At 40.3% G+C, this 26,571-nt stretch overlaps 1 protein-coding gene across 9 annotated transcripts in view; it reads right to left on the reverse strand.

Annotated features, from left to right (window-relative positions):
• Nucleotides 1-26,571, reverse strand: part of anks1ab (ankyrin repeat and sterile alpha motif domain containing 1Ab) — a 484,507-nt gene that overhangs the window by 377,428 nt on the left and 80,508 nt on the right. The window contains exon 1 of one of the 9 annotated variants that reach the window (XM_041195100.1): nt 5,547-5,721. The exons of the other annotated variants lie outside the window; for them this stretch is intronic. Coding sequence (XP_041051034.1) covers nt 5,547-5,557 — 11 coding nt within the window. The 5' untranslated portion in view covers nt 5,558-5,721. Of the gene's footprint in view, nt 1-5,546; nt 5,722-26,571 lie in introns of those variants that run through there. 9 annotated transcript variants of the gene reach the window in all.

Consider the following 26,571-nt stretch of genomic DNA (forward strand, 5'->3'; position numbering starts at 1 on the left):
AAAGGTTGTTCTGCTGAAGACTAGAGTCATAAAAGAATTTCTAGCTCCAAGGAACATCAGAGTGTTACAAAAGTTCATGGGAATGGTGAGTCAAGTGGCAAAATTTCTAAAAAAAAACCTAACAGAGCTCAACGAACCATGAAGTCAGTTGCTACACCAAGACAAGGAATCGTGTTGGGAAGAAACAAATTAGAAATCATTGACAAAATCAAGCAGAGGCAGATGTCAGAGATATTGGCACATTATGACTGTTACCTACAATAGTAGCAGGGAATGCACCCTCGAAGGATTGAGCATCGTACCTTTTCAGATACAAAGAGATGGAAAACACAGACCAATCCATTACTCATGACCGTAGTTAACAGATATAGAGAGGAGAAACATAATATTTGTAAAGGAAACATTTGCAGCCACATGAGTGTGTGAAAAATTTGCTGACTACATCTTAGGTTTTCACATTATGACAGAAACAGACCACAAACCTTTAGTCACATTAGTGAATTTGAAAGAGCTTGCAGTGATGCCATCAAGAATTCAAAGATTTAAATTAAGATTAATAGGGTTTCGTACTCTTACAGTATATGTTCAAAGGAAACAAGAGAGCACAGCTGGTGCATTATCACACATTGAAACAGAGAATCCAGAAAAATGTGATTTTGAATTCGTGGAAGTAGTCAAGGAGTTAGGTCCAATGACAGTCCATACATCTTCAAAGAGGCTGCAAAAATCAGATGAGGAATATAAGCAGATCAGAGAATTTTGTATTAGAGGATAGGCAATATATATATACCACATGGTCCTATCTTAAGACCATGTTTCAAGCAGCGAGCACATCTGACAGTGATCAATGATTTACTGGTACACGATGATGGAACAGTAATCCCAACAGCATTTAGTCTCAAAATCTTACAAAGTCTACCATCAAGGCCATTTAGGCATTACCAAGTGCAGAGCTAGAACACAGGATACGGTTTGGTGGCTAAGCGTTTCCAAGCCACTAGAAGAAATGATATCCAGATGTATCACATGTACAAGCCCACAGAGCAAGAACATTATCAAATCTTCGACAAGGAGAACAGGTTTTTATACGACATCAATCGAGATCTGGAGAAATAGTGGAGAAATTGCAACATCCAAGATCCTAACACTGTCCAGACAGAACAAGGCACAGTAAGAAATGAAAATGAAAGACAAAACCGAAGCAGGTGATCCCAAACCATCCACTAGCTCAAATTCTGTTAAACAGCAACCAGAGGACCAACAGAATGAGAATGCCTTATTACCCACAAACGAGAAGAGAACGAGGTACAGTAGACTAGTGAAAGCACCACAACACTCATTAGTATAAGAGGAGGTGAGAATCTCATAAAACCAGGGGAAGGAGAGAAAGCATGGCGAGAGAAAGAAACATCTACCAAAGAGAGCAAAAAAGGCTACATTTCCTACTAGACTTCAAAACACTGAAATGCTCAGAATGAATGAGAGACTGAAGCATTGGGTTTCCAGGAACATCATCCAGCAAAGGATGACAAAAAAAAAAGAGGGAGAAAATAGATGAGAGCAAACTAGCAAACATATAAAAACATTACAGTCTATGTGGTGTAGGTATTCCAACAAAGATGTTAGGTAATGAGTTTGACCCAGTAACGATGAAGGAATGGCAGTATATTTCCACATCAGGTTGGTGAGACACTTGGAGGGGAAACTGTAGATGCAGTGTTTTCATACAATTCCATAAGTTTCCCATCATTCTTTGTTAGCTAGCAAGCTCTAAGTTTCTCTTTACGGTGATCTATAATCACTTATGCATGATGTAATTCAACTGACTGCAGCTTACAGTTGACCTGCTTAATGTTAAAATCCATTCTGGAGGATAAGTAATGGAGGAGGAGGAAAAAGCCCAGCATGGGCTGAATGGCCTCCTTCTGTGCCATAACAAATCTATGAGTATGATTCTACGACTATAAGCCAGCAAAAAGAAAATTAAAATCATAGAATGATTACAGCACTGAAGGGCACCATTCAACCCATCGTTTGGTTGTTTTCTATTCTCTTCTTCCCTACAAATTCAATCTATACGATACCTATATATTATATTGAAAAGAAAAAAAAGTTTTACACAATATAGAAGACACTTTATAGAAGGTACTGAATAAAGAATTTGACCCTTCTTTATTTGCATAGAATTTACAGCACACAAACAGGCCACTTAGCCCAACTGGTCTATGCTGTTCATGTTTCACCATTTGTTTAAGTTCCACCTAAAACCTCTCTGACCCTGCTTCATTTAAGCCTAACAGTATATTCTTCTGTTCTTTCTTATGTACTTAGCTAGCTTCCACTTGTGTTCAACATCTCATTACTATGGTCAAAGAAAATCTACAAGGCAAACCCTTACGAAGAAAACTTCTAAACATAGTGAAAATATAGAAATGTACAAGGGGGTGATATTGCTATCTTAAAATTCTTCAGTCAGAACATGATATTTAATAACATTGCTTCAATAACATTTTCAAACAAAAAAATCCCACACAAGATTCTCTCCCTGTATGCCTTTTGATTTTGCAAGTTGATATTTTCAGCCATCATGAGAATAATGATCTAACAGAATATGTTTTACTATCAGGCCTCCAACCTCTCCCAAATTTTCTCCATGCAAAGATGAAAATCTTGCTGGCAGATTTTGCAGTTAAAAATTATGGCCCAGTATATTGATCGCTTGAAATAGAGCAGCTTAAAATCCGAGCTTCCTGACGAGTAGCATTCCAAATAACAAGAATATTAATGTTCATCTGCTGGAAAGCAACATGAGTACTGCTCTCCAATAACAGGAACAGCTTACTTCCCAAAATGTTAATTTCAAAACACAATTATCATGCCAATCAATGTGTCTGCGTGATAAAGATTGAGGATATGTTTATAAGGGGTCTTGTGTTCTACTTTATAGCAGTAACTAAGGTAACTTTGGTAACTACATTCAGTCACAAATTGTCCCAGCAGCTACATATTACATTGTCAATAGATTCAATGTTCTGTACCTTCACTAGTATCTTACCTTGTACCTTATACAAAGAAATGCACTAATACAAGTTAAGATCAACTTCACCATGAACTAAGGACTGGGTCAATAGCTATAACAGAAATTTTTGAAGGGTATTGCCATAGAACTGAGGTATTTTCAAGATGTCTCAGCTCCTAAAATAACTGAACAGCAGAATCTGAAAAATGAGCTGAATGTTGTGATGGCATTCATCTGTGTATGTTGACACTGAAGACGGTGGTACTTGGATTAAATTGATTTCTATTATATATTTAAAAATGAGCATATTATAATCATTCTTATTGCTACTAAGCTTATTTTTGACAAGTGGTCAGTAACTAATCAGCTGTGGGAAAGATTGCAATTGAGCCTATCAACCATGCATAAAGCTTTCCAGCAGGTATCAGTGGACAGCAATTAAGAGCATGAGTTCTCTCTTCCATCATATAATGCCACTGAGACCAAATGTAATCCCCCTATTAAAAACACAAAATGCTGGAAATACTCAGGTCAGGCAGCATATGCAAGAGAGAGTTAACAGTTCAGGTTGGGCAAACACTTCCATACTGTACTGCAAAACCTGTTGCACTGTTGGAGGTGCCATATTTCAAATGAAACATCAAACCGAGGACTCGTCTGCCTTCTCAAGTAGAGATAAAAGATACAATGGCACTTTTCAAAGGGCAGGTGGGCTCTTCCAGCATCCTGATCAACAACGATCTCTCAACCAACATGCAGGCATACGAATTAACAGCAGTAGACCTTTCAGTCGCTCGAGCCTCCTCCGCTATTCAATAAGATCATGGCTGATCCAACTGTAGCCTTGACGTCATTTTCCTGCCTACCCACTCAACCCTTTGACTTCCTTGTTAGTCAAGAATCTACCTTTGCTTTTAAAAGATTCAATGACCCTGTATCTATCATTCTCTGGTGAAAAACATTTCACAGACTCTCGAACCTCAGAAAAAAATTCTCATCTACACCTTAAATGGGGGACCCCGTTTTTTAAGCTGTGTCCCCTAATTCTGGTCTCATCCTCTCAGCATCCATCCTGTCAAGCCCCCTCAGGATGTATTACCTGGTCATTCCCATTCCAGTTTGTGGGACCTCATGTTACACAAATTGGCTGCTATATTTCTTTGCTATATTTCTTTCCATTACAACAGCAAAGAAACATCAAAAATCATTCAAAAGTATTAGAAATGCAGTCTGAATTATTTTTAAAATTTGATTGTGAAGAACTTAGCACTTTTGAGATTCTGAAAGGTGCAGGCTAAATGCAAGTTCTTTCTTTCTCTTCATGTATACTAGGCATTAAGTCCAACAGTTGAGAGTGGTTTGCAAGTTAACTTAATAGCCTCAAACCCTACCTGTCTAAGTGATGCCCAGCATCTTACTCATTCCCAATATTTCCATGCAAAAGCTACCAATAATAACTAGAGGCTGTGATTATACAAAATAGAGTAAACATGATCCTCAAAAATCTGCAAACAACTTACATTCAAACAAGTATTGATCTACAAAATAGAATGTCCAAGGAATTTTGAATATTGACCAAATGGTTAACCTACGTAGGTGCTTTTTCAAAAAAAAGTGTTGCCCTGACTTATAAAAATCAGTTGAGGTTTTTGATTTTTAAATAGTCTTTTTAAAATGTTTTAATATGGACAAATAATGAAGAGAACTAGGCAAGAGGAGCCTGAGATTAACAGCATATGAAAGTTGAACATTACAACAGCGACTACAGCCAATGAAGCACTTTTGAAATGTAAAGCACTTTCAAGATATTCAATGGTTATGAAAAGCACTATATGAATGCAAGTCTTTCTCTCTCCCCCACATCCCCCTTCAACCCCCAAGAAATATAACTGAAACTCTACTGTTCAGCTAGTATACTGTACTATTAACAGGCCGAACAAGTGACAGTCTAAAAAAGTCATTCCCTCTGGATGCTTCCCATTTGATACAGAAGCTCAAGTACAAAGGTCAGCAAAGGCTGGGATGTGCAGAAGATGACTTTTACTTCTAATGCACAAACTGCACCATACGAAAGCTAATTCTTAGAAAACGGTACAATGCAGTCCCAAATTAAAAAAGGCAAAATCTGGCTATAATAAGGGAAAGAGATTGTTTGAGCAGCAGCATGCGTGACAGAGCAAGGAATCGAAAGGTGAGGAGTGAGAGAGCAATTAAAGAGAATGCAAATAGTTAAATTTAAATTTATACTTCTGTAAATATTAGCTGAATGAATTGCTAAATGCTGCACAGTTGAAATAACGACCTTCAACCATCTGGATTGGACATCCAGTGCCCAAAGAGCACAGAATGAAAACCTAAAGTCACCCAGAAGTGTAGGAAGAATATACACTGGGATTCAAACTTGGATTGCTTCATCCATAACACTATGCATGAACGGACTGTCTCCAGAGACTTCAAGCTCTTAAAATTAAAATATCGGCCAAAACTAACAAAGTTTACCGTGCCTGATGAAAGAGACATAACAAACCTTTGAGTCATGGATGAAAACGCCAGTATTCATGTCAAGGCATCCCTATCCTAGTTTCATATGATTAAAAACCCTTTATACCTTTGAAATGCCAGTGAGAAACTCAACAGGAAGACCTGATACATGTCTGCCTAATCACTTGTACAAAGTAGACCCTGTTAAACCTTAAACAAAAACAGAATTACCTGGAAAAACTCAGCAGGTCTGGCAGCATCGGCGGAGAAGAAAAGAGTTGACGTTTCGAGTCCTCATGACCCTTCGACAGAACTTGAGTTCGAGTCCAAGAAAGAGTTGAAATACAAGCTGGTTTAAGGTGTGTGTGTGGGGGGCGGAGAGATAGAGAGACAGAGAGGTGGAGGGGGTGGGGGGGGGGGGGGTGGTTGTACGGACAAACAAGCAGTGATAGAAGCAGATCATCAAAAGATGTTAAACCTGTATGTATCTTGATTGCAAACCTGTTCATCTACAAGCAGATGCATTGCAGTGCCAGAAATATCTGTAAAACCTCAATGCCAGTTTCAATTACTTGTGTAAGCCAGCAGTTTCTTTTTGAGGCATACAGGAAATTAATACATGCTTAAACAAATGTTCTCTTCAACAGTCCTCATTAATATTATGGTTATATAATCAGCACATTTCTGCTTTACTGCCCAGGTCTTCAAATACATTTTTACGACGAGCTTTGAAATTAATTTGGCTATACTATCCAGATGTATCGTTATTCAACACTCTCTCAATTTATCCCAGTCTGTATTCAGTTGGCTGAACTAATCCAGGCTTGCAAAATGGACACGACAATCAGCCTCAAGTCCCTAGAATATTTTTCAGGAAGTTATGGAAAGAGGGAGAGCTAATTAAATGTCCGCCTCTTCTTTGCAATTCAGTAACTCAAGTTGAATGTGCACATGTGCCCATCAGGCGAGGGTCAGTCAGCTGCAATGCTTCCTAATATTCATTACCCTGGTTCAATGGCTGGAACCACATCTCACATTAAAACTTAACATGCCTTCAGGACAGGAGAGAAAAAGGTGCAAAAACAAAACAAATATCATATCCCGATACATCCTGAACCTCAGGCTAACTTCTATGTTTTAAAAAGTGACCACAAAAGGATACAAAAAGTTGGCCACCCAAGGATCACCTGACTTCTCTTGTGGATTAAAACCAGTCCCTGGTCTCGAGAGAGAACAAAATGAACCTTCCAGGCTGATGCAGACTCAATGCCCTTTCCTGAAACTCATTCAAAAGGGTAATTTCAAATGGAATGGGTTATTCAATTACAAAAGGCACTGGCTGTCTCAAACTCTCAAGCTGTGAAATCCACAACACAGGATGCATAATCAATCTAACCACCACCTTATGTGCAAAACTTGTACAAGTCACATGATCAGGCAGCCATACTTTGTTTGCTTTTAAAAGCAGAAGCTGTTCCACAGACAAACTTCACTGAAAGCCATCAAACCAGCTGCAAATCATCCAAGCAGCCAAACAAAGTAAAAAAAAACAGCAATACCTTCAAAGTGGGAGAAGGACTCCACTCCAACCTGTTTCAAGTTTGAGTCCACCCGAGAACCAAGCTCCTGCAAATTGGGCAGCAAGAAGCCTTGTAGCATTGCATGACCTTCACTTCAACTAAAGCATCAATTTCATCTAAGAAATTACAGGCCTGCCATGAAACAGACTGAGATAACTATAAATTGTAACCTTATTGCTTAACCTCCATCTGATCCTTGTGCCTGATGGTGGTTGTTATGATGTGGCAGGTGATATGTGCCAGGCAGACCTATTTATTACGAGAAGATTTGTGCACTGAATTCAGAGGTAATGAGTCCACTAACATCTTTTGTATAGATTTTAAAAATTAAACTAAAATATGTATTAACAAAAGAAAATGATTCAAACACAAGATTACAGTTACTTAATATCATAAATCCCAAAATTCTAATTAACTTGACTCCCAACTACATACCCCCTTTCAGGCAACGCTCCAAAAATACATTTTAAATTTAAATAAGCAATCCAGCCAGGTTACTACAGCACCTGCTTGACAGTGGAATTCCAAAGGCTTTTAACACAGCTTTAGTTACTGGAGCAGCAGTTCTTCGGAATGGCTTGAGGCTTTTCCCACATCTGGTTCACATGGTGTACCTTTCCAGATTTTCCACAGCCACACCCCACATGACTTTCCATCCTTCTTTATATGTTTCTCTCTCTCTAATGTTTAAAATCCCCTTATTCTACATGTCTTTGGAATTTTACTTTTCCTATAATATAAAATTCTTTCCTGTTGTCAATATGGCCTTTTCCTTTTGGGAAAAATAAGCATATTGCTTTGCCTCACTTATTTTGTTAGTTGCAAACATTACACCCTTTGAAAATCGAGTGAGTGAGAAGTTGCATTTTTAAACATCCGGGTCAAGTGTGTTATAATAGATAACCTTGTTTATTTTAAAACACTCAAAATGGATTGCTGCTGGAATCATCTAATTTGGACAATCACTCAAGGTAAGAAAAAACACACCCCTTATATACAAACATATTGATCATGAGCAGTAAAAAAGGAACAGAAATTCTGTGACAGAAATATTATTTTTAAAAATGATTTGATTGTGAGCTGAAACACTTTCTTACCAAATCATGGGCTTCAGAGTCATGAATTGATCTGTTAACTTTACAATGGCTTCCAAAGCAGAAAATGACTAAGTACCTCAAATATTATTTAAAATTTAGCACCAACTACTTGAAAGTTTATTTAATGGTTGGCACTCATCAAAATGTTATCTACACTGCTGCAATGAGCATGCATTGTTTAAATGTCAGTGTTACCTGTCCTTTTGTATGTTTTCCTGAGCAGGTGGAGGAAGGAGGGAAATTGCCACTTTCATCATTGTGCAAATGACTACACCACCAGCTTCTCTCTGGCACCCTAAAGCTGCAGCCATGGCTTCCCCAGGCGGGTCACAAAACACGGTACCAGTGACATCAGGTCGGGAGACTCCAGATTATCCACTTGCACAGGCATTTGGTCTGCCTGGCTAAGGATCAGTCCTTCTGGCAGGGGCACAGTTGTGCAATGCACAGCATAGCTCACCTGTTTAATAGCCGAGTACTAAAGTAGCCTTCAACGAGCACAAGAACCAGAGGTGTTGTTTTAGCACTGCTGTTGGTTCTCGTCACTACTTGGTAGATGATCTTTGCAGAGTTATACCTTTCTTGTATTTGTGGTCCTTTAGTAGGGTACCACAGTTTTAGTGGGTTAGCTTAGTCACCTAAGATCCATCCAGAATCTTGCTGGTGAAGGAATCATGTAAGTTTGAGTGCAAAAGATGAAGGTATGAGGAGCATTTCCCCATTGATCTGCACTGATGTCATGATCTATAATTCAGTGTCGCAAAGGGTCATAATGTTTAATTAATGGTATCCTTTCTTGTTGATACATGTGGCATCACTGCGTACTTGCAATGGCACATGAATTTCATCAATGGCCCCCTGCACTTTGGGAATCCAGTGATGCAATGAAATGTGATAAACCTCTTTGCCACATGGGAGTATGTCATAGATGGTTAAGTCATAAGTCCTGCAGAACATGGCATCCAAGATCAGTTGAATGGAGGACCTGCAGTGTTCTAGGTGATAAGGTACATGTCACTCATGTCTAATTGAATTGAATGTGTGTGTTCAAACACATCTCTCTCTTTTGTCTTAAGCTCCTGTACTAATGACAAGCACCAGTAGCCTCACCACAAATTCTGGCTAAATATGTCAAAGGGAGCAGCTGGGCACTAACCACGGTCCAAGCTTCAACATCAAACAGGGAGGGCAACAGAAAAATGGTTTGAAAGATATGTGTACCAATTAGGAGCAGGAGTAGGTCATTCGGCCCCTCAAGCCTGCTCTGCCATTCAATAAGATCATGGCTGATCTGATTGTGGCATCAACTCTACTTTCCGCCTACTCCAGACAACCTTAGACTCCCTTGGTAGTCCAGAATATATCTAACTTGGTCTTATAAATACTCAATGATCCTGCCTCCAGGGAAGAAAGTTCCAAAGGCTCACCACCCTCAGAAAAATTATTTCTCATCTGTCTTAAATTGAAGAGCCCTTATTTTTAAACTGTCTCCCCTAGAGCTAGTCTTTCCCACAGGGGGAAACAACATTTCAGCATCCACCCTGTAATGTTCCCTCCAGATCTTATGTTTCGGTAAGTTCACCTCTCATTCTTCTAAATTCCAATGGATACAGGCCCAATCTGCCCAACCATTCCTCATAAGATAGCTGCCATGCCTGGTATCAGTCGAGTGAATCTTCTCTGATCTGCTTCTAATGCATTTATATCCTTTCAAGACAGTACTTACAACTGTAGAAAAACATCCCTACTTTTATATTCCATTCCCCCTTACAATAAATGACAACATTCCATTTGCCTTCCTCATCACTTGGTGTACCTGCATTCTAAGTTTTTGTGATTCACGCACCAGAACATCCAGATCCATTTGCACTACCAAGTTCTGCAATTTCTCTACACTTAAATGGTATACTGCTTTTCTATCCTTCCTGCCCAAGTGGACAAGTTCACATCTGGCCAAATTATATTCCATCTACCAATTATTTACCCACTCACCTAACCTATGACCCTTTGCAGGCTCCTTATGTCCTCTTCAAAACTTATTTGCCTACCTATCTTGGTGTCAGCACACATTTAGTAAATAAATTAGTCAAACACGAGTTTCCTTTTCACAAAACCACATTGACTGTGCCTGGTTGCATTGAGATTTCCAAAGTGACCAATGATAACATCCTTAATGATAGATTCCAGCAATTTCACTATAACAGGTGTTAAGCTAATTGACCTGTAGTTTCTTGGTTTCCGTCTTCCTGCTTCCTTTCATGGAGGAGCCTCAATCACTATTTCCCATTCTGATGGGACCTTTCCAGAATACAGGAAATTTTGGAAAATTAAAACCAATGCATCAACTACCTCAGCAGCCACTTCTTCTAAGACACTAGGATGAAGTTCATCAGGACCTGGGACTTGCCGACTTTTAGTTCTAATAATTTTCTTGGTACCCTTTCCCTGGTGATTAATTGTTTTAAGTTCCTACCTACCTTTCACCTCCTGATTCACAATTATTTCTTGGCCGTCACTTGTATCGTCTACAGTGAAAACAGGCACAATGTTCAATTCATCAATTTCCTTATTTTCCATTATTAATTCCCCAAATTCTCTCTCAAGAGGACCAACACTCACTTCACTTACTCTTTTCCTTTTTAAATACCTGTCGAAACGCTTACTACTTCTATATTTCCAGCTAGCTTATTCTTTTCTCATTCTCTAATTTCTCCCTCCTTATTAATCTTTTAATAATTCCTTGCCGTTTATTTTCTGTCCAATCTTCTGACCTGCCACTCATCTTTGTGGAATCATACAGTTTTTCTTTCAATTCTTACTATCTTTAACTTATTTTTCTAGCCACAAATAATGCATCCTTCCCATAGAGACTCTCTTACTGGAACGAATCTTTTCTGAGTATTCTAAAATATCTCCTTAAATGTCTGGCACTGCATCTCTACTGACCTATCCCTTAACCTAATTTCCAAGTTCACTTTAGCCAGCTCTGTCTTCATGCCCTCATAATTACCTTTATTTAATTTGAAAACACTAGTCTTAGATCCACTCCTCTCCCTCAAATCAAATGTGAAATTCAATCATATGATCACTGCTCCTTAAAGGCACCTTCACTATGAGATAGTTACTTCATCCTGTCTCACTGCATTACCAGATCTACTTTAGCCTGCTCGCTGATTGGTGCTAGAACATGCTGCTCGAAGAAACTGTCCTAAAAGCACTATGAATTCACCATCCAGACTACCTTTGTCAATCTGATTCGTCCAATCTAAAGGTAGATTAAAATTACGCATGATTATCGGCATATCTTTCTCACAAGCTCCCATTATTTTTTCCTCTATACCCTGTCCTAGTGTGGTTACCATTAGGGAGCCTATAAACCACTCCCACAAGTAAATTCTTACCTTTACTATTTCTGATCTCTACCCAAACTGAATCTAAATCCTGATCTGAAGAACTTAGGTCATCGCTCTCTATTGTACCAATGTCAATCGTAACTAACAGGGCTACCCCTCCACCCTTTGCTAGCTTCCTGCCTTTCCTAAATGTCATGTACCCTTGGATATTCAGGTCTCAGGCTTTGTCATCCTGTGCCATGTTTCTGTAATGGCTATCAGATCATACATATTTATTTCTATTTGTGCTGTCAATTCATCTATTTTGTTATTAATTCTATGTGCATTCAGATACAGAGCCTTTAGTCCAGTCTTATTATTTCTGTAATCTCTAGCCTCGTCTGCTGGTGTGCTCTTAGGTTTGTACACTGTCCCTTCTTGCCATACTCTGATCATCATTTCCCTTATTCCTACCTTGCTCTCTCGCCTCATCTTCTCTATTTATCACATCTTGCCCAACTTTATCCCTTGTCCCAACTATTTAGTTTAAAGACCTCTCTGCTGCCCTAGTTATACAACTCAACAGAGCACTCATCCCAGCAAGGTTCAGATTAAGATTGTCCCAACATTAGAGCTCCCACTTTTCCCAGTACTTGTGCCAGTGCCTCATTAATCAAACGCATTTAACTCTTTAATCAGATTTACCCTACGCCAATTTGCTCACAGCTCAGGTAGTAATCCAGAAATTATTACCTTTAAGGTTCTACTTTCTAATTTAGCCCCTAGCTGTTCATTCTCCCTAAGTAAAACTAGGGAAGAGATTCTGCCGATGTCGTTCGTAACTACATGGACCACAGCCACAGGATCCTCCCTCTGCAATTTCCTCTCCAGCCCAGGGCAGATGTTCTGAACCCTGGCACCAGGAAGGCAACATAGCCTTCTGAACTTGCACTCTCAACTGCAGAGAACTGTGCCTAACCCCAGACTATATCATCCCCTACTACCACCACATCCCTATTAACTCTACCTGCTTGAATGGCTTTCTGTACCCTGGTGCCATGGTCAGTTTGCTCATCCACCCTGCAGCCCCCGCTTTCATCCACACAGTTTGCAAGAACCTCAAACTCCTGTTGGACATTTGCAAAGGGTGAGGCTCCTTCACTTCTATTTTCTGGGTCCCCATACCTACCTCATTCACAGTCACACCCACCTGTCCCTGACCACTCACCAAATCAGAAGACCCTATCTCAAGGGGTGTGACCGCTTCCTGGAACAAAGCTTCCAGGTAACATCCCTCCTTCCCTAAAGTTCTTCTATTCTAATAGACATGCTGTTGAAGCATAGGGCAAGATGAGTTGGAAACTCATAATGACATTAGCACCAAAGTAGGTAAACCACTCAAAATAGTTGATGTTGTCAGTTCTGACTTGCAGACAAGCAAACGATGGCTATTGGAAATGCACATTGTCACTCAGCCAGTTCCTATTACTCCAAACATGGTTACTTACTCTGGAAATTACATTTGACATTTTGAAAATCTACATATATTGCAAAAAAAAACTCATCTTTAGCTTTAGAAGCTCACGTATTATTTTTGTCACTCAGCCAGTTCCTATTACTCCAAACATGGTTACTTACTCTGGAAATTACATTTGACATTTTGAAAATCTACATATATTGCAAAAAAAAACTCATCTTTAGCTTTAGAAGCTCACGTATTATTTTTACATTTTAAAAAGTCCTTAATTATTTAATGCCTTTGCATCTTACACAAAAATATTTGGAGGGAGAGGAGGCAATCATTGTGCATTTTCACTTTGACAGGACTAATTTCTGCATTTCTGTATGAGGATTTTGTTAATCAGTTTCTCTCCTCACCTTCACCCAATAAAAAATGTAAAAAAATCATGTTACGAATCTGAATTTCAATTCAGGAGTCCTGGATTTTAAGCCCCAAAGTTTAAAAAATGCTCACACTGCTACAAAAACAATTTCATTATTTTACTATTGACACCACTGAGTTAAACAACAAAACTAGGGCATTTATTCGATACTATCAATGACAATCTAATGGGTACTGTGGTGTACCACAGGACAGGAAAAGAACAGATATAAATCAAATGGTTTACTGAAAATTGCTAATTTACTTGCAATGATATATGTTGTTACAGGCAGTGAGAGACCGGAGATTTATAATCTAAACATTAAAGTTCCACGGAGAATTATGATTGGAAAATTTCAAACTGGGAACAAGTCCCAATTTTCATAAGTTTGCAACTTGCTTGATTTTGGACTGGGCAGTCTGGAAAATTTAAGTGTAAACAGGCGTCAAAAGCAAAGCTTTTTCACTTAATGCTGCGTCTCAAAATGTGGAGACACAAGTTAAACTTTAGAATTAATTTTCATAAGCAAAGATAACAATTTTTGATAAAAGCTAACAGTTATATTCCATGTGTAAATTGAAAACAGTTTTAAAAAAGAACGGGGACATTGCTCTTAACTGCATAACTGACTTCAAAAATGGTTATAAAGTTTTTAACCTCTACATATTGCATGTATTGTGTACTAAAAGCTCATCTGCTGCTGAAACCCTCATTCATGCCTTTGTACCTCAACTTGATTATTTCAACGTATTTCTGGCTGGTCTCCAACATTCTACCCTCCATAAACGAGATCATCCAAAACTCTGGTGCCTGTGTCTTACCTCGCACCAAGCTCCCTTTATCTATCACCTGTGCTCACTGATCTACATTTGCTCCCGATCAAGCAACATCTTGATTTTAAGATCGTTTTCAAATCGCTCTATGACTCTCCTCTCCCCATCTGTGATCTCCTCCGAGATAGCGCCGCTCATCTAAAACTGGATTCCTGCAAATCCCAATTTTAATGGCTGCACTATTGGTGGCCTTGCCTTCAATTGCCTGCACCTTAAGCTCTGAAATTCCTTCCCTACAGCCCTCTACTTCGCTTTCCTTCTTAAAGCCAATACCAAGCTTTTGGTAGGTAATCTCATCTTTCCTTACGTAGCTCAGCATCATATTTTGTTTTCTAATACTCCTGCATTAAGAAAGTAGTATGAAAGATAGAGCTCTTCTATTCCACCTATGCTCTGGAACATATGCTTTGGTACTAATGCCATAGAGATCGTATAGACCACGCAAATAGTCAAGGCTAATAGCTGTGACTTGCAGACAAGCCAATGTTGACTATTGGAACTGAAGTCTCTCACTGATCCAATTGCTATTTACTCCACAATCGATAGGGGTTAATTTGATGACATTTTGAAAGTTTTTACCTAGTCTGGCCGACATGTGACTCCAGACCCACAGCAAGGTGGTTGACTCTTAAGTGCCCTCTGAACAAGGGCAATTAAGGATGGGCAATAAATGCTGGCTAAGCCAGCCACGTCCACATCCCATGAACAAAACAAAAATGCATACAGGAACTCAATGATTGAAGATGGGAGTGATTTTGTTTTTGGATTGAAGGCGACACAAGTTGAACATTTGTCTGCCTGATCTTATTGAAACAAATTTCTGAGGGGGCTTCACAGGGTAGGTGCTGGGAGGAAGTTTCCCCTCATGGGGAATTCTAGAACGAGGGGGAGCAGTTTCAAAATAAGGGCTCTCCCATTGAAGACGGAGATAAGGAGGAATTTCTTCTCTTCGAGGGCTGTTAGTCTTTCAAATTCTCTGACAGAGAACAGTGGAGGCTGAGTCATGGAATACATTCAAAGTGAGGGAGGCAGATTTTTGATCTACAACGGAGTCAAGGGCTATGGGAGGACAGACAGGAAAGTGGAGTTAAGGCCATAATCAGATCAGCCATCATCTTGTTTAAGGGCGGAGCAGGTTCAAGGGGCCAAATGGCCTACTCCTGATCATATTTCTGTTAATCTTATGACCCTATATTCGTGCCTACGGGTGATTTGCTGGATCTGAAGTTCAGTATTGCAGGGAGGAAGATAAACAGGGTTGGTGCAACGACATAGCTTTTCTTGATCCCAGACTTCACGAGATAGGGTCAATGGTGGTTCTGTTGATAAGGATCATTGCTTGCATGTTGTCTTGAGTCAGCAGAGAATGGCAATACATTTGAGGGCAGCCAAATTTGAGGAGGATAGTCAATAAGCCTTCAGGTTGAAAAGTCAAAGGTTTCAGGAGGTTGAAAAATGTCAATACTAACCAGTACAGTGGCTGGTACTGTTCCTTGCCTTTATCTTGGATTTTCCTAGCAATGAAAATCATTTCTGTGTTGCCTTTCGATGGACAAAAACCATACTGCAATTCTGGGTGGAGCTCTTCGGCCACTGAGAAGAGATGGCTGAGGGGGGATCCTTCCAATGATCTTTCCTGTGGCAGACAGGAGGGAAACTCCTATGTAATTATTGCAATGGAGTCACAGTCACAGGATCCCTGAGATTCCCAAGTATGCACTCCTCTTCTCAGATGAGGGATAAGGCTGTGCAGACATGCGCCATGCCACATCATCTCCACCTTGTTTCAGAATTTCAGCCGGGATTCCACCTACTTCACAGGGGCTTGTTTTTTTTTTAATTATTCATTCATAGGATGTGGGCATCACTGACTGGGCCAACATTTATTGCCCATCCCTAATTGCCCTTGTTCAGAGGACATTTAAGAGAGTCAGCCACATTGCTGCATGTCTGGAGTCACGTGTAGACCAGACCAGGTAAGGACGACAGATTTCCCTAAAGGACATTAGTGAACCAAACGGGTTTTTACAACAAATCGACAAAGGTTTCATGGTCACCATTGGACTTTTAATTCCAGATTTTTTATTGAATACAAATTCCAACATCTGCCGTGGCAGGATTTGAGCCCGGGTCCCCAAAGCATTACCCTGGGTCTCTGGATTACTAGCCCAGCGACAATACCACTACGCCAGCACCTCCCGCTTTCAGCAGTCGAATGGCTTTTCCAACTTTTCTCCAAATCAGGGTGGTGCTAAGACCAAGGGGGATGGGGTATTAAGGAATGGAGCTCAGGCCATTCTAGTCAAAGGCACAGTCTCGGCTGAGGAGCTAAAAATATCCTCTCCAGCAAACACTGACTGCTGGATGAGCTCTCTCCATGCTTAGCTTTCAACAGGGTGGGTGGGTCCCTTCAGGACTTGGGACATAGATTGTCTTTTTTTAATATCTTGGATGCCTCCTCTCGATGAAAGTAGGTATAGATGATGAAATTCATCATTGCCTCCAATGTGCGAGCTCAGCCTTTGGCTGACTGAAGGAAAAGAGTATTTGAGGATCAGGATCTCAAACCTGAGACTCTGGCCATGGTTTACCATACAGCAGTGATCCCTGTGCACCTATATGCTTCGGAGACTTAAACAACCTACAGCAGGCACCTCAAAGCACTGAATAAGTATTACCAGTGGAGCCTTCACAAGATCCTCCAAATCCAGTGGCAAAAAAGGTTGTCCAACAGCAGCGTCCTCTCCGCCCAACATGCCCACATTGAGGCATTAAATCACTCAAACCCAGCTCTGCTCGTTGCATACCTGACACTAGACTCCCAAAGCAACTGCTCTATTCAGGACTCTCTCATAGCAGGACACTCCCAGGGAGGCGATGGAAACACTTCAGGGATGTCCCTGAAAGCATCCTTGAAGAGGTCAAACATCCCCATCGACTCTCTCAGTCCCTGGTTTGTGACCAACCAAATGGGGAAGGTTCATTTGGGAAGGCACTGAACACATTGATAGACTTCACCAGGAACATGTGGAGGCAAAGTCGAAGCATTGGAGACAGTGTACAAACCTCCAAATAAATCATCTACCTGAGATAAAAGCAAAATACTGTGGATGCTTGAAATCAGAAATAAAAACAGAAAACGCTGGAAAAACTCAACATGCCTGGCATCTGTGGAGAAAGAAACAGAGTTAACATTTCAAGTTTGTATAACTTCTTCGGAGTTAAAGAGGAGAAATGTGATGGATATTATACTGTTTAAGAGATGATGCAAAATATAAGGTCAGGCGTAGGTGGGAGCTCAGAAGAGAATGACAAAGATGTCATGGACACAAGACAGAGTGTTAATGTAGTGTTAAAGACTAAAGAAGGTGCTGATAGCGACTTAGAGGTAGGAGAGCAGAATGCGTTGAGCGCTGACCCTTGTTTTGCTATTGTGAATGCACAACATAGAAACAAGGTGACAGGTGGCCCTGTGTAGAGATGGGGTGTTGGTTGGCAAGAAAGGGTAAAAAAGATTAAAAATGAATAAATAAAAAATTAAAATAACAAAATTGGATTAAAAAGGAGTAAAGATAGAGGAGAGTGCTCATGGTCTGAAGTAGTTTAACTCAATGTTAAGTCTGGAAGCCTGTAGATTGGAAGATGAGGTACTGTTCCTCCAGCTTGTGTTGGGCTTCACTCAAACATTGCAGCAGGCCAAGGACAGACATGAGCAAGGTGGCGTGTTGAAATGGCAAGCAACAGGAAAGTCTAGGTCATGCTTGCAGACTGAGTGAAGGTATTCCACAAAGCGGTCACCAAATCTGCATTTGGTCTTCCCAATGTAGAGATGACCGCATTGGGAGCAGCGGCTACAGTAGACCAAATTGAAGGAGGTGCCAATGAAGCGCTGCTTCACCTGAAAAGAGTGTTTGAGGCCTTGGATGGTCAGGAGGGATGAAGGGGCATGTGTTGCACCTTCTGTGGCTGCATGGGAAGGTTCTGAATATAAAATCTTTCATGTGTTCTATTTTGTCTCTGCTTTCAGGTCAATAAAATATAATATACCCTCTTATATTTACCTAGAAACTTCTGCAAGATGCAAACATGTCTTGTCACCTCTGACTTTCCTTCAATATTCAAACAAACTTTCAACTTATCTAAAAATGTATATGTTAGATCCAACCTTTCCACTTATACCTCAAACCTAACACCTCTATCCTTCTATCCTTTCATGTTTTAAACCCCGAGACAACCTGTCTCCAAGTGATCTCTGCCCAGCTTAATTAAATCATTTAAACACGCATGTAGCCTTCTTTACAGAATAACGCAAGCGAGGCAAGAAGTCTTGTGTCAGAAAAGTGGATGATGTGAGTGGGATCTCATGGCATTAGATCACAAAGATAGGGTGGGGTAGGTCCATGGAAACTTTTGAATACAATTACAGCTTGGAAGTTAAAATGCAATTTTGGGCTTAACATATGAGGAACGTTTGAGGACTCTGGGTCTATACTCGATGGAGTTTAGAAAGATGAGGGGGGATCAGATTGAAACTTACAGAATACTGAAAGGTCTGGATAGAGTGAACATTGGGGAAGATGTTTCCATTAGCAGGAGAAACTAGGACCCGAGGGCACAGCCTCAGAGTAAAGGGAAGACCTTTTAGAACAGAGATGAGGAGGAACTTCTTTAGCCAGAGAGTTAAATTGAACAGGACAAAGTGATGCAGCATGGAACTTTGTACTGACAAGAACACAGGCTGTGATACTTTTAATCAATTTTCATATAGAGGATTGAGGTGGGGAAGTTAACTAGAAGACCATTAAAAAAGTGGGTCTTAAGACAATAAAGACAGACAAGGTTTTTGGTGTAGTGGGAAGAAAAATGGCAGAGTAGTGGTAACACCGCTGGACTAGTAATCCAGGTGCCCAGGCTCACACTCGGCAGCTGGTGGAATTTAATTTCAATTAATAAACTGGGAATATAAATCTAGATGACCATGACAACTAACATCAATTGTGGATTGTTGGAAAAAACCTATCTGGTTTACTGTTGGGAAATAGAGATAGTTTAAGTTATATTTGTATTTGTAGGTGTTGGAAATGAGTTTTAGCTTTAATGTTTAAAGTTTGATTGCAGATAGATGAGTATTCCTGTGTCTGTACTTTAAGAAAAGATCACATTGGGTTCTAGTTTCACTTTAAAGGGTGCCTGAAATTCTAATGAGAGTTTTATGACTGTTGCAGTTAAGTTAAACAAGGGTAGAGAAATTGGGCTGTTGCCTAGCAACAGGGGTCAAGAGAGGCAGGTCCCTCCCACAGACACAGAAGAAACTAGAAACAGCGGTTTGATTTGGAAGCGTTTGAGTTCAGTTGGTTTTGAAAGTAGCTGCCAGTACAGACTGGAGCAAAGGGAACAGATGGACAGTCCCAAGCTAAAGAAAAGACCCCAAAATTGAGGAGGTGGGACAGGAGAAAGTCCCAAGTAGACCTTCTAGTCAAAGTAAGGACAGGAACCCGGAAAAGGTCCTGGTAAGTGAAGTCAAGAGTGAGAGGCAGAGAGAAAGGCTCCAAGTTTCAGGTTTAAAGAGACAAATGCTGCAGAAAGCAGATTTAAAGCAAGAACAGCTTGCAAGAGGCAAGAAGGTCCAAAGAGACAGCTGAAGGTTGGTAACTCTTCATTATAGGCACATGAAGCAGTGGTGTACTATTGACGGCTGAGTCAGTGAGTGTGCATGGAACACAGCTTGAATGCATGTGGAGAGCCAGGGGAGAGGAACCTTGTAAGGAGAGTTTGAAACCCTGATGGTGAACCCTTGCAGAAGGCTTCGGTTTGGGAGAAGATTCCAAAGTGAGTTTTTGGAGAGTGGAGATTGGAAAAACACGTGTGAAAGACAGAGCTTGGTGAGACCAATTGGCTCATGGTGTGACAAGCATCTGGGGGGTGCTAGTTGAGGAGAGTTCCACAGAGGTGAGGTGACATCTGTCACTTAGTTTCAGAGTGTGGTGTGTCTAACCAAGGGGTGCCTATTGGTTTACATGGACTGTGTACTTATTGTGAATATAAGAGTAGAAGATAGTTTTTGTAACTTGTGTTATCCTTACAAATCTGTATATATCTGCAAAAGGTATAGTGGTGGGTGAAAAAGTATTGTAATATAGCTCACCTTTTCTTGTTAAATAAATGTTTTATTCTTTTATTAAGAGTTCATCAACTGACTTCAGTAACTCTGTTCAATAGCTACTCTCCACATATCTAAACAAATAAATTAAAAATTTGGATCTACCAAGCTGGGTTCCACTCTGGGATCAGGCTTGACCAGGGGTAACCTCAGCTGGGATCACATCACCACTAATGTCCTTCAGGGAAGGAAATCTGCCATCATTACCTGGTCTGACCTACGTGACTCCAGACCCACAGCTATGTGATTGGCTCTTAACTGCCCTCTGAAATGTCCTAACAAGCCACTCAATTCAAAGGCAATTAGGGATCAGCAACAAATGCTGGCCTTGCCAACAACATCCACATCCAATGGAAGAACACAAAAAACTAATCTTAGTAAGGAGACAGATGTGAGAAGCCTCACACATTATAAGACCATAAGACATAGGAGCAGAAATTAGGCCATTTGGCCCATCGAATCTGCTCCGCCATTCCATCAAGGCTGATAAGTTTCTCAACCCTATTCTCCCACCTTCTCCCCGTAACCTTTGATCCCCTTTCCAATCAAGAACCTATCTATCTTGGTCTTAAATACACTCAATGACCTGGCCTCCACAGCCTTCTGTGGCAATGAATTCCATAGAATCACCACTCTCAGGCTAAAGAAGTTTCTCCTCATCTCTGTTCTAAAAGGTCTTCCCTTTACTCTGAGGCTGTGCCTTCGGGTCCTAGTCTCTCCTACTAATGGAAACATCTTCCCCAATGTCCACTCTATCCAGACCTTTAAGTATTCTGTAAGTTTCAATCAGATCCCCCCTCATCCTTCTAAACTCCATCGAGTCTAGACCCAGAGTCCTCAAATGTTCCTCATATGTTAAGCCTTTCATTCCTGGGATCATTCTCATGAACCTCCTCTGGACCCTCTCCAGGGCCAGCACATCCTTCCTGAGATACGGGGCCCAAAATTGCTCACAATATTCTAAATATGGTCTGACCAGAGCCTTATAAAGCCTCAGCAACACATCCCTGCTTTTATATTCTAGTCCTCTCAAAATAAATGCCAACATTGCATTTGCCTTCCTAACTACCGACTCAACCTGCAAGTTAACCTTAAGAGAATCCTGGACTAGGACTCCCAAGTCCCTTTGCACTCCAGATTTCTGAATTCTCTCCCCATTTAGAAAATAGTCCATGCCTCTATTCTTCCTACAAAAGTGCATGACCTCACACTTCCCCACATTGTATTCCATCTGCCACTTCTTTGCCCATTCTCCTAACCTGTCCAAATCCTTCTGCAGCCACCCCGCCTCCTCAATACTACCTGTCCCTCCACGTATCTTTGTATCATCTGCAAACTTAGCCAGAATGCCCTCAGTTCCTTCATCTAGATCATTAATGTATAAGGTGAAAAGTTATGGTCCCAACACTGACCCTTGCGGAACTCCACTAGTCACCGGCCGCCATCCTGAGAAGGACCCGCTTATCCCCACTCTCTGCCTCCTGCCAGACAGCCCATCTTCTATCCATGCTAGTACCTTGCCTCTAACACCATGGGCTCTTATCTTACTGAACAGCCTCCTATGCTGCACCTTGTCAAAGGCTTTCTGGAAGTCCAAATAGATAGCATCCGTTGGCTCTCCTTTGTCTAACCTGTTCATTACCACCTCAAAGAATTCTAACAGATTTGTCAGACATGACCTCCCCTTGATGAAACCATGTTGACTTTGGCCTATTTTACCATGCACTTCCAAGTATTCTGAAATCTCATCCTTAATAATGGACTCTAAAATCTTACCAACGACCGAGGTCAGGCTAATCGGCCTGTAATTTCCGGTCTTTTGCCTCACTCCCTTCTTAAACAGGGGGGTTACATTAGCGATTTTCCAGTCCTCTGGGACCCTCCCTGACTCCAGTGATTCCTGAAAGATCACCACTAACGCCTCCACTATCTCTTCAGCTATCTCCTTCAGAACTCTGGGGTATAATCCATCTGGTCCAGGTGACTTATCCACCTTCAGACCTTTCAGTTTTCCTAGCACCTTCTCCTTGGTAGTGGCCACCATACTCACCTCTGCCCCCCCCAACTCTCTTGAATTTTGGGGATGTTACTCCTGTGTTCCTCCTTGAAGACTGATGCTAAGTACCTATTCAGTTCCTCCGCCATTTCTTTGTTCCCCATTATTACTTCTCCAGCGTCATTTTCCAGCGGCCCAAGGTCCACTTTCGCCTCTCTCATACCCTTTATATATCTAAAAAAACTCTTGCAATCTTCTTTTATATTACTGGCTAGTTTACCCTCATATTATTAAACCCATGAGCTTCCTCAGAAAGTGGATGCAAGTTTTTATACATAATCCATCAGACTTTAAAGCCACTGAATACAATGTTCTTTCCAAGGTGAAAGCTTTCTAATTTTCAGTAAAAAGCAGCTGTCCTTAGCGACCATTCAACACAACCAAGCTAGTCATTCTCAAAGCTAAAGTTCAAATCTGATCAGAGGCACAGAGGCAAAAGAAAACAAGGAATGCAAAGTGCAGTCTAGTGTAACGTCCCAGCTGAGGAAACATTCAAATTGTAGAACCGTTTCCTGAAGTGCTCCCGCAACACCAGCTGCAGTTCCCATGGCTGTAGAGTCTACCCTATTCATATCATGTAGTTTGAAAAACAACCTGGTCCATGTTAAAACCACACATCTAAATTACAATCAATGCCCACAATTATTTCCAGCCAACTGCACAATAACTGGACGAAACTCAGGCAGACAAATGGAAATTAAATTATTTTGCTACTAAGTTCTAGAATCCCTAGGAGTTCTTTTTATAAAAAAGCTGCTTCTGATTACATGCAGTAGAAACCGGTGATGTCATCAGAACCAGTGCGACTGGAAATGAGATCCATCACATTAACATCACTCATTTATATTGTTTGTTTGCCATCAACTTTCAGGATGTCACCAATGGTGTAAAGGTAACTGTGCAAAGTACTGTGGCTGGTGTAGAGGCAGCCAACTTAGTAATTAACTGGATATCTGCACATACTAAGTGTGGATTACAGATCACTGGCTATGAATACTCTGAGTCGCAAGAGGCTTTTGTGACTCGTACTTCATATGCATCATGTACCACATGCCTTGCCGACAAGAAAATAATAAAATCTTAAAGCACAGAAGGCGGCCATTTGGTCCAGCGTGCCTGTGCTGGATATTTGAAAAAGTTATACAAGTAGTCCCATTTCTTTGCTCTTTTCTCCATAACAACGCAAGTTTTCCCTTTTCAAATATATATCAAAATTCCTTTTCAAAGTTGCTAGTATTGAATCTGCTTCCACCATCCTTTCTGTAGGACACTCCAGATCATAACTTTCCATTTGAAAAAATTCTTCTCATTTTAGCTCTAGCTCCACACTAAATCATTTGTCTGTATTACCGATTCTTCTGCCAATGGCAACAGTTTTTCGTTTTTACCCTATAAAAGCTTAATGGCATAGTAAAACTATGAGCGCGCAAGGACAGGCAGATGTGGGGGTGCATGTGCCCAGATCTTTGAAGATGGCAGGTCATATTGAGAGTATAGTTAGCTAAGCATGTGGGATCTTGGGCTTCGTAAATAGAGGTATTGAGTACAAAAGTAGGGAAGTTGTGCTGAGTCTTTATAAAGCACGAGTTAGGTCACAGCTAGAGTACAGCATCCAGTTCTAGTCATCACACTTTAAGAAAGATGTGCATGTGCTTGAGAGGGTGCAGATGAGATTCACCAGAATTGTTCAAGGGATGAGGGATATTAGCTACAATATTAGGCTGGAGAAACTGGGATTATTCTCCTTAGAGTAAGGGAGAAGGAGAGATTTCACTTAGATGTACAAGATTATGGCAGGTTTAGATAAGATAGCCAAAGAAAAGCTTTTCCCATTACCAGATTCTACAAGCACGAGGGAACACAAATTTAAGGCTTTGGGCTAGAGTTACAGGGGAGACATGAGGAAGAACTTTTTTTTAACACAGCAAGTGGCAATCAACTGAACTTGCTGCTGACAAGAATGGTGGAAGTGGAGACAATCAGAGATTTCAAAAGGAAGATGGATAGAAGTTTCAGGAAAATAAACTTGCAGGGCTATAGGGATAAAGAAGAAAGTGGGAGTGATTGGATTACAATACAGAGGCTTACATACTTTATCAAAACAAATCATAACTTTGAACATCAATATTAAGTATTTCCTCAGCCACCTCTTCTGAGGACAACAATCCCAGCTTTCTCAAGGCTCTCCACTTAACTGAAGTCCTTCATCCCCAGTACTGTGCATATCAGTAACCACTCCAAAGCCTCAACATCCTTCCTAAAGTGTAGGGCTCAGAATTGGACAGTGTGCTTCAGTTGAATTATACTCCAGTGATTTATAAAGGTTTATCACAAAATAAATTTTCATTTGGCTTATAAAAATAGACTCTCTTAAGCAGGTCAACAGCACAAAAACCAAAAATAAATCTGCCACTCAGTTCATCAATTAAAATTGACTTCTGAATGTCTAGTTATATGCAACGGCTTTCCTTCACATTGAAGCATTCAATCTTCAACAGCTTTCCAAAATCTCAGATAAAATTTATGGCAATCATTTCCAAAACCATATTTCAGGGTCATGTTTCTACTAAGTTCACTAGTTTAATGAAATGCGTCCATGCTGGTTGAACCAGTGCAAAAAAAATCAAGCAGTTCAAGTGCAACTTATGCCCAGTGTAAATTGAGTTTCTGCAATCTTTTAAGCTTGTTTAAAAATCAGACTGAAAGCTGGCCATAATCAAAAAGCGAGTCACATGCCCTGATAAAAATAGTAAGCATCGGGAGTTTCCACCAATTGCACCCATTTGTAGCCCTTCAAGAAAAATTAAGTCGTTATTTGATAAGGGAACTAACAGCCACCTTTTAAAAGATTTTAAATATCAAAAATATTTAATTTACTAAGACACTGCCTCACACATAAAATTAGTATATTGTTCTGTATATTTTCTTTTTAAATGTCATTTGCAGTTATTTCAAATCAGGTTATTTACAGATGGTGGACTGGAAACAGAATAAAAATGATTTTACTATAAACCCATTTTCAACTGTAATAATTGTCAAAGGACTACAATATTTTTCCTAATATTATAGTGGGATACTGTAAAGCAGGCTTATGTGTGTGTGTATGGTTCGGTGTATGGCTACTTAAATTAGAGATGGTTAGAATGCAAGGCTGCTATCAAAGAAAAGAGGTGGAAAACAGGCATTTAAAAGGTGAGGTGAGAAAGCTAGGGTAAGGTCAGCAAATACGGAGAGAATGAAACTTTCATTTTGAGGTAAGTGTTTGATTTTCAAAGGGACATGGATAATGTTTACAACTGGCAAGATAAATAAGACAAGGTTATTATGTTGATTTTTCCCCAAAAGTGCTTGGCATAATGATAACATTTAATGAAGGATGGAAGGCTGTGTGAGGCGTGGCCATGAGAGATCTGGAAAGGTGACTGAAAAAAGTTTCTAGCCACCTGAAGAAGTTTGCTGTTTCATTAACCAAAGTTATGTTAAAAGCCTTTGGAATTCCATTGGCCACTGGGTGCCTGGGGTAATATTACAGGATGCCTTTACAAATTTGGAGTAAGGTGCCTTAAAGGGGGTGTGTAGTTGGGAGTCTGGTTAAGTAGAAATTTTGGGAACTGTTATAACTGTGCAACTGTAATCTTGTGTGTGTTTAGGCATTTTCTTCTTCTCTTAATAAATGTTTTAATTTAATCTTTAAGATCTCTAAACGTAGTACTGCACTGCACCAGCCATCTCGTAATATTTACAAATTGCAAAATTGTTGTGCTAGTGTGGCCAAGTTTCCCTAGTAGATTTGATCAGCCTGGCAAATACCACCTGCCATATCATAACATAATAAAATTACCCCAAGTTATCACTCAAATACCTCAAGGAATATTTCCTAATGCAAAGGGAAAGAAAATAAACAATTACATTCTGAAAATTACACAAATGAGTTTTAGCAGAAGCTTGAACCATAACTTCATGATGAAAATTTTGAGCCTTTTTTCCGAATTCTCTCATTGGATGTGTGCATTGCTGGAAAATCAGCATTTGTGCTCATCCCTAAATATCCTTAAGAAGATGAGCTGCCTTCTTGAATCGCGGCAGTCCTTCTGGTGTAGGTATATCTACAATGCTGTTAGGGAGTTCCG

The sequence above is a fragment of the Carcharodon carcharias genome, chromosome 9 (assembly GCF_017639515.1).
Source record: "Carcharodon carcharias isolate sCarCar2 chromosome 9, sCarCar2.pri, whole genome shotgun sequence".
Taxonomy (NCBI): domain Eukaryota; kingdom Metazoa; phylum Chordata; class Chondrichthyes; order Lamniformes; family Lamnidae; genus Carcharodon; species Carcharodon carcharias.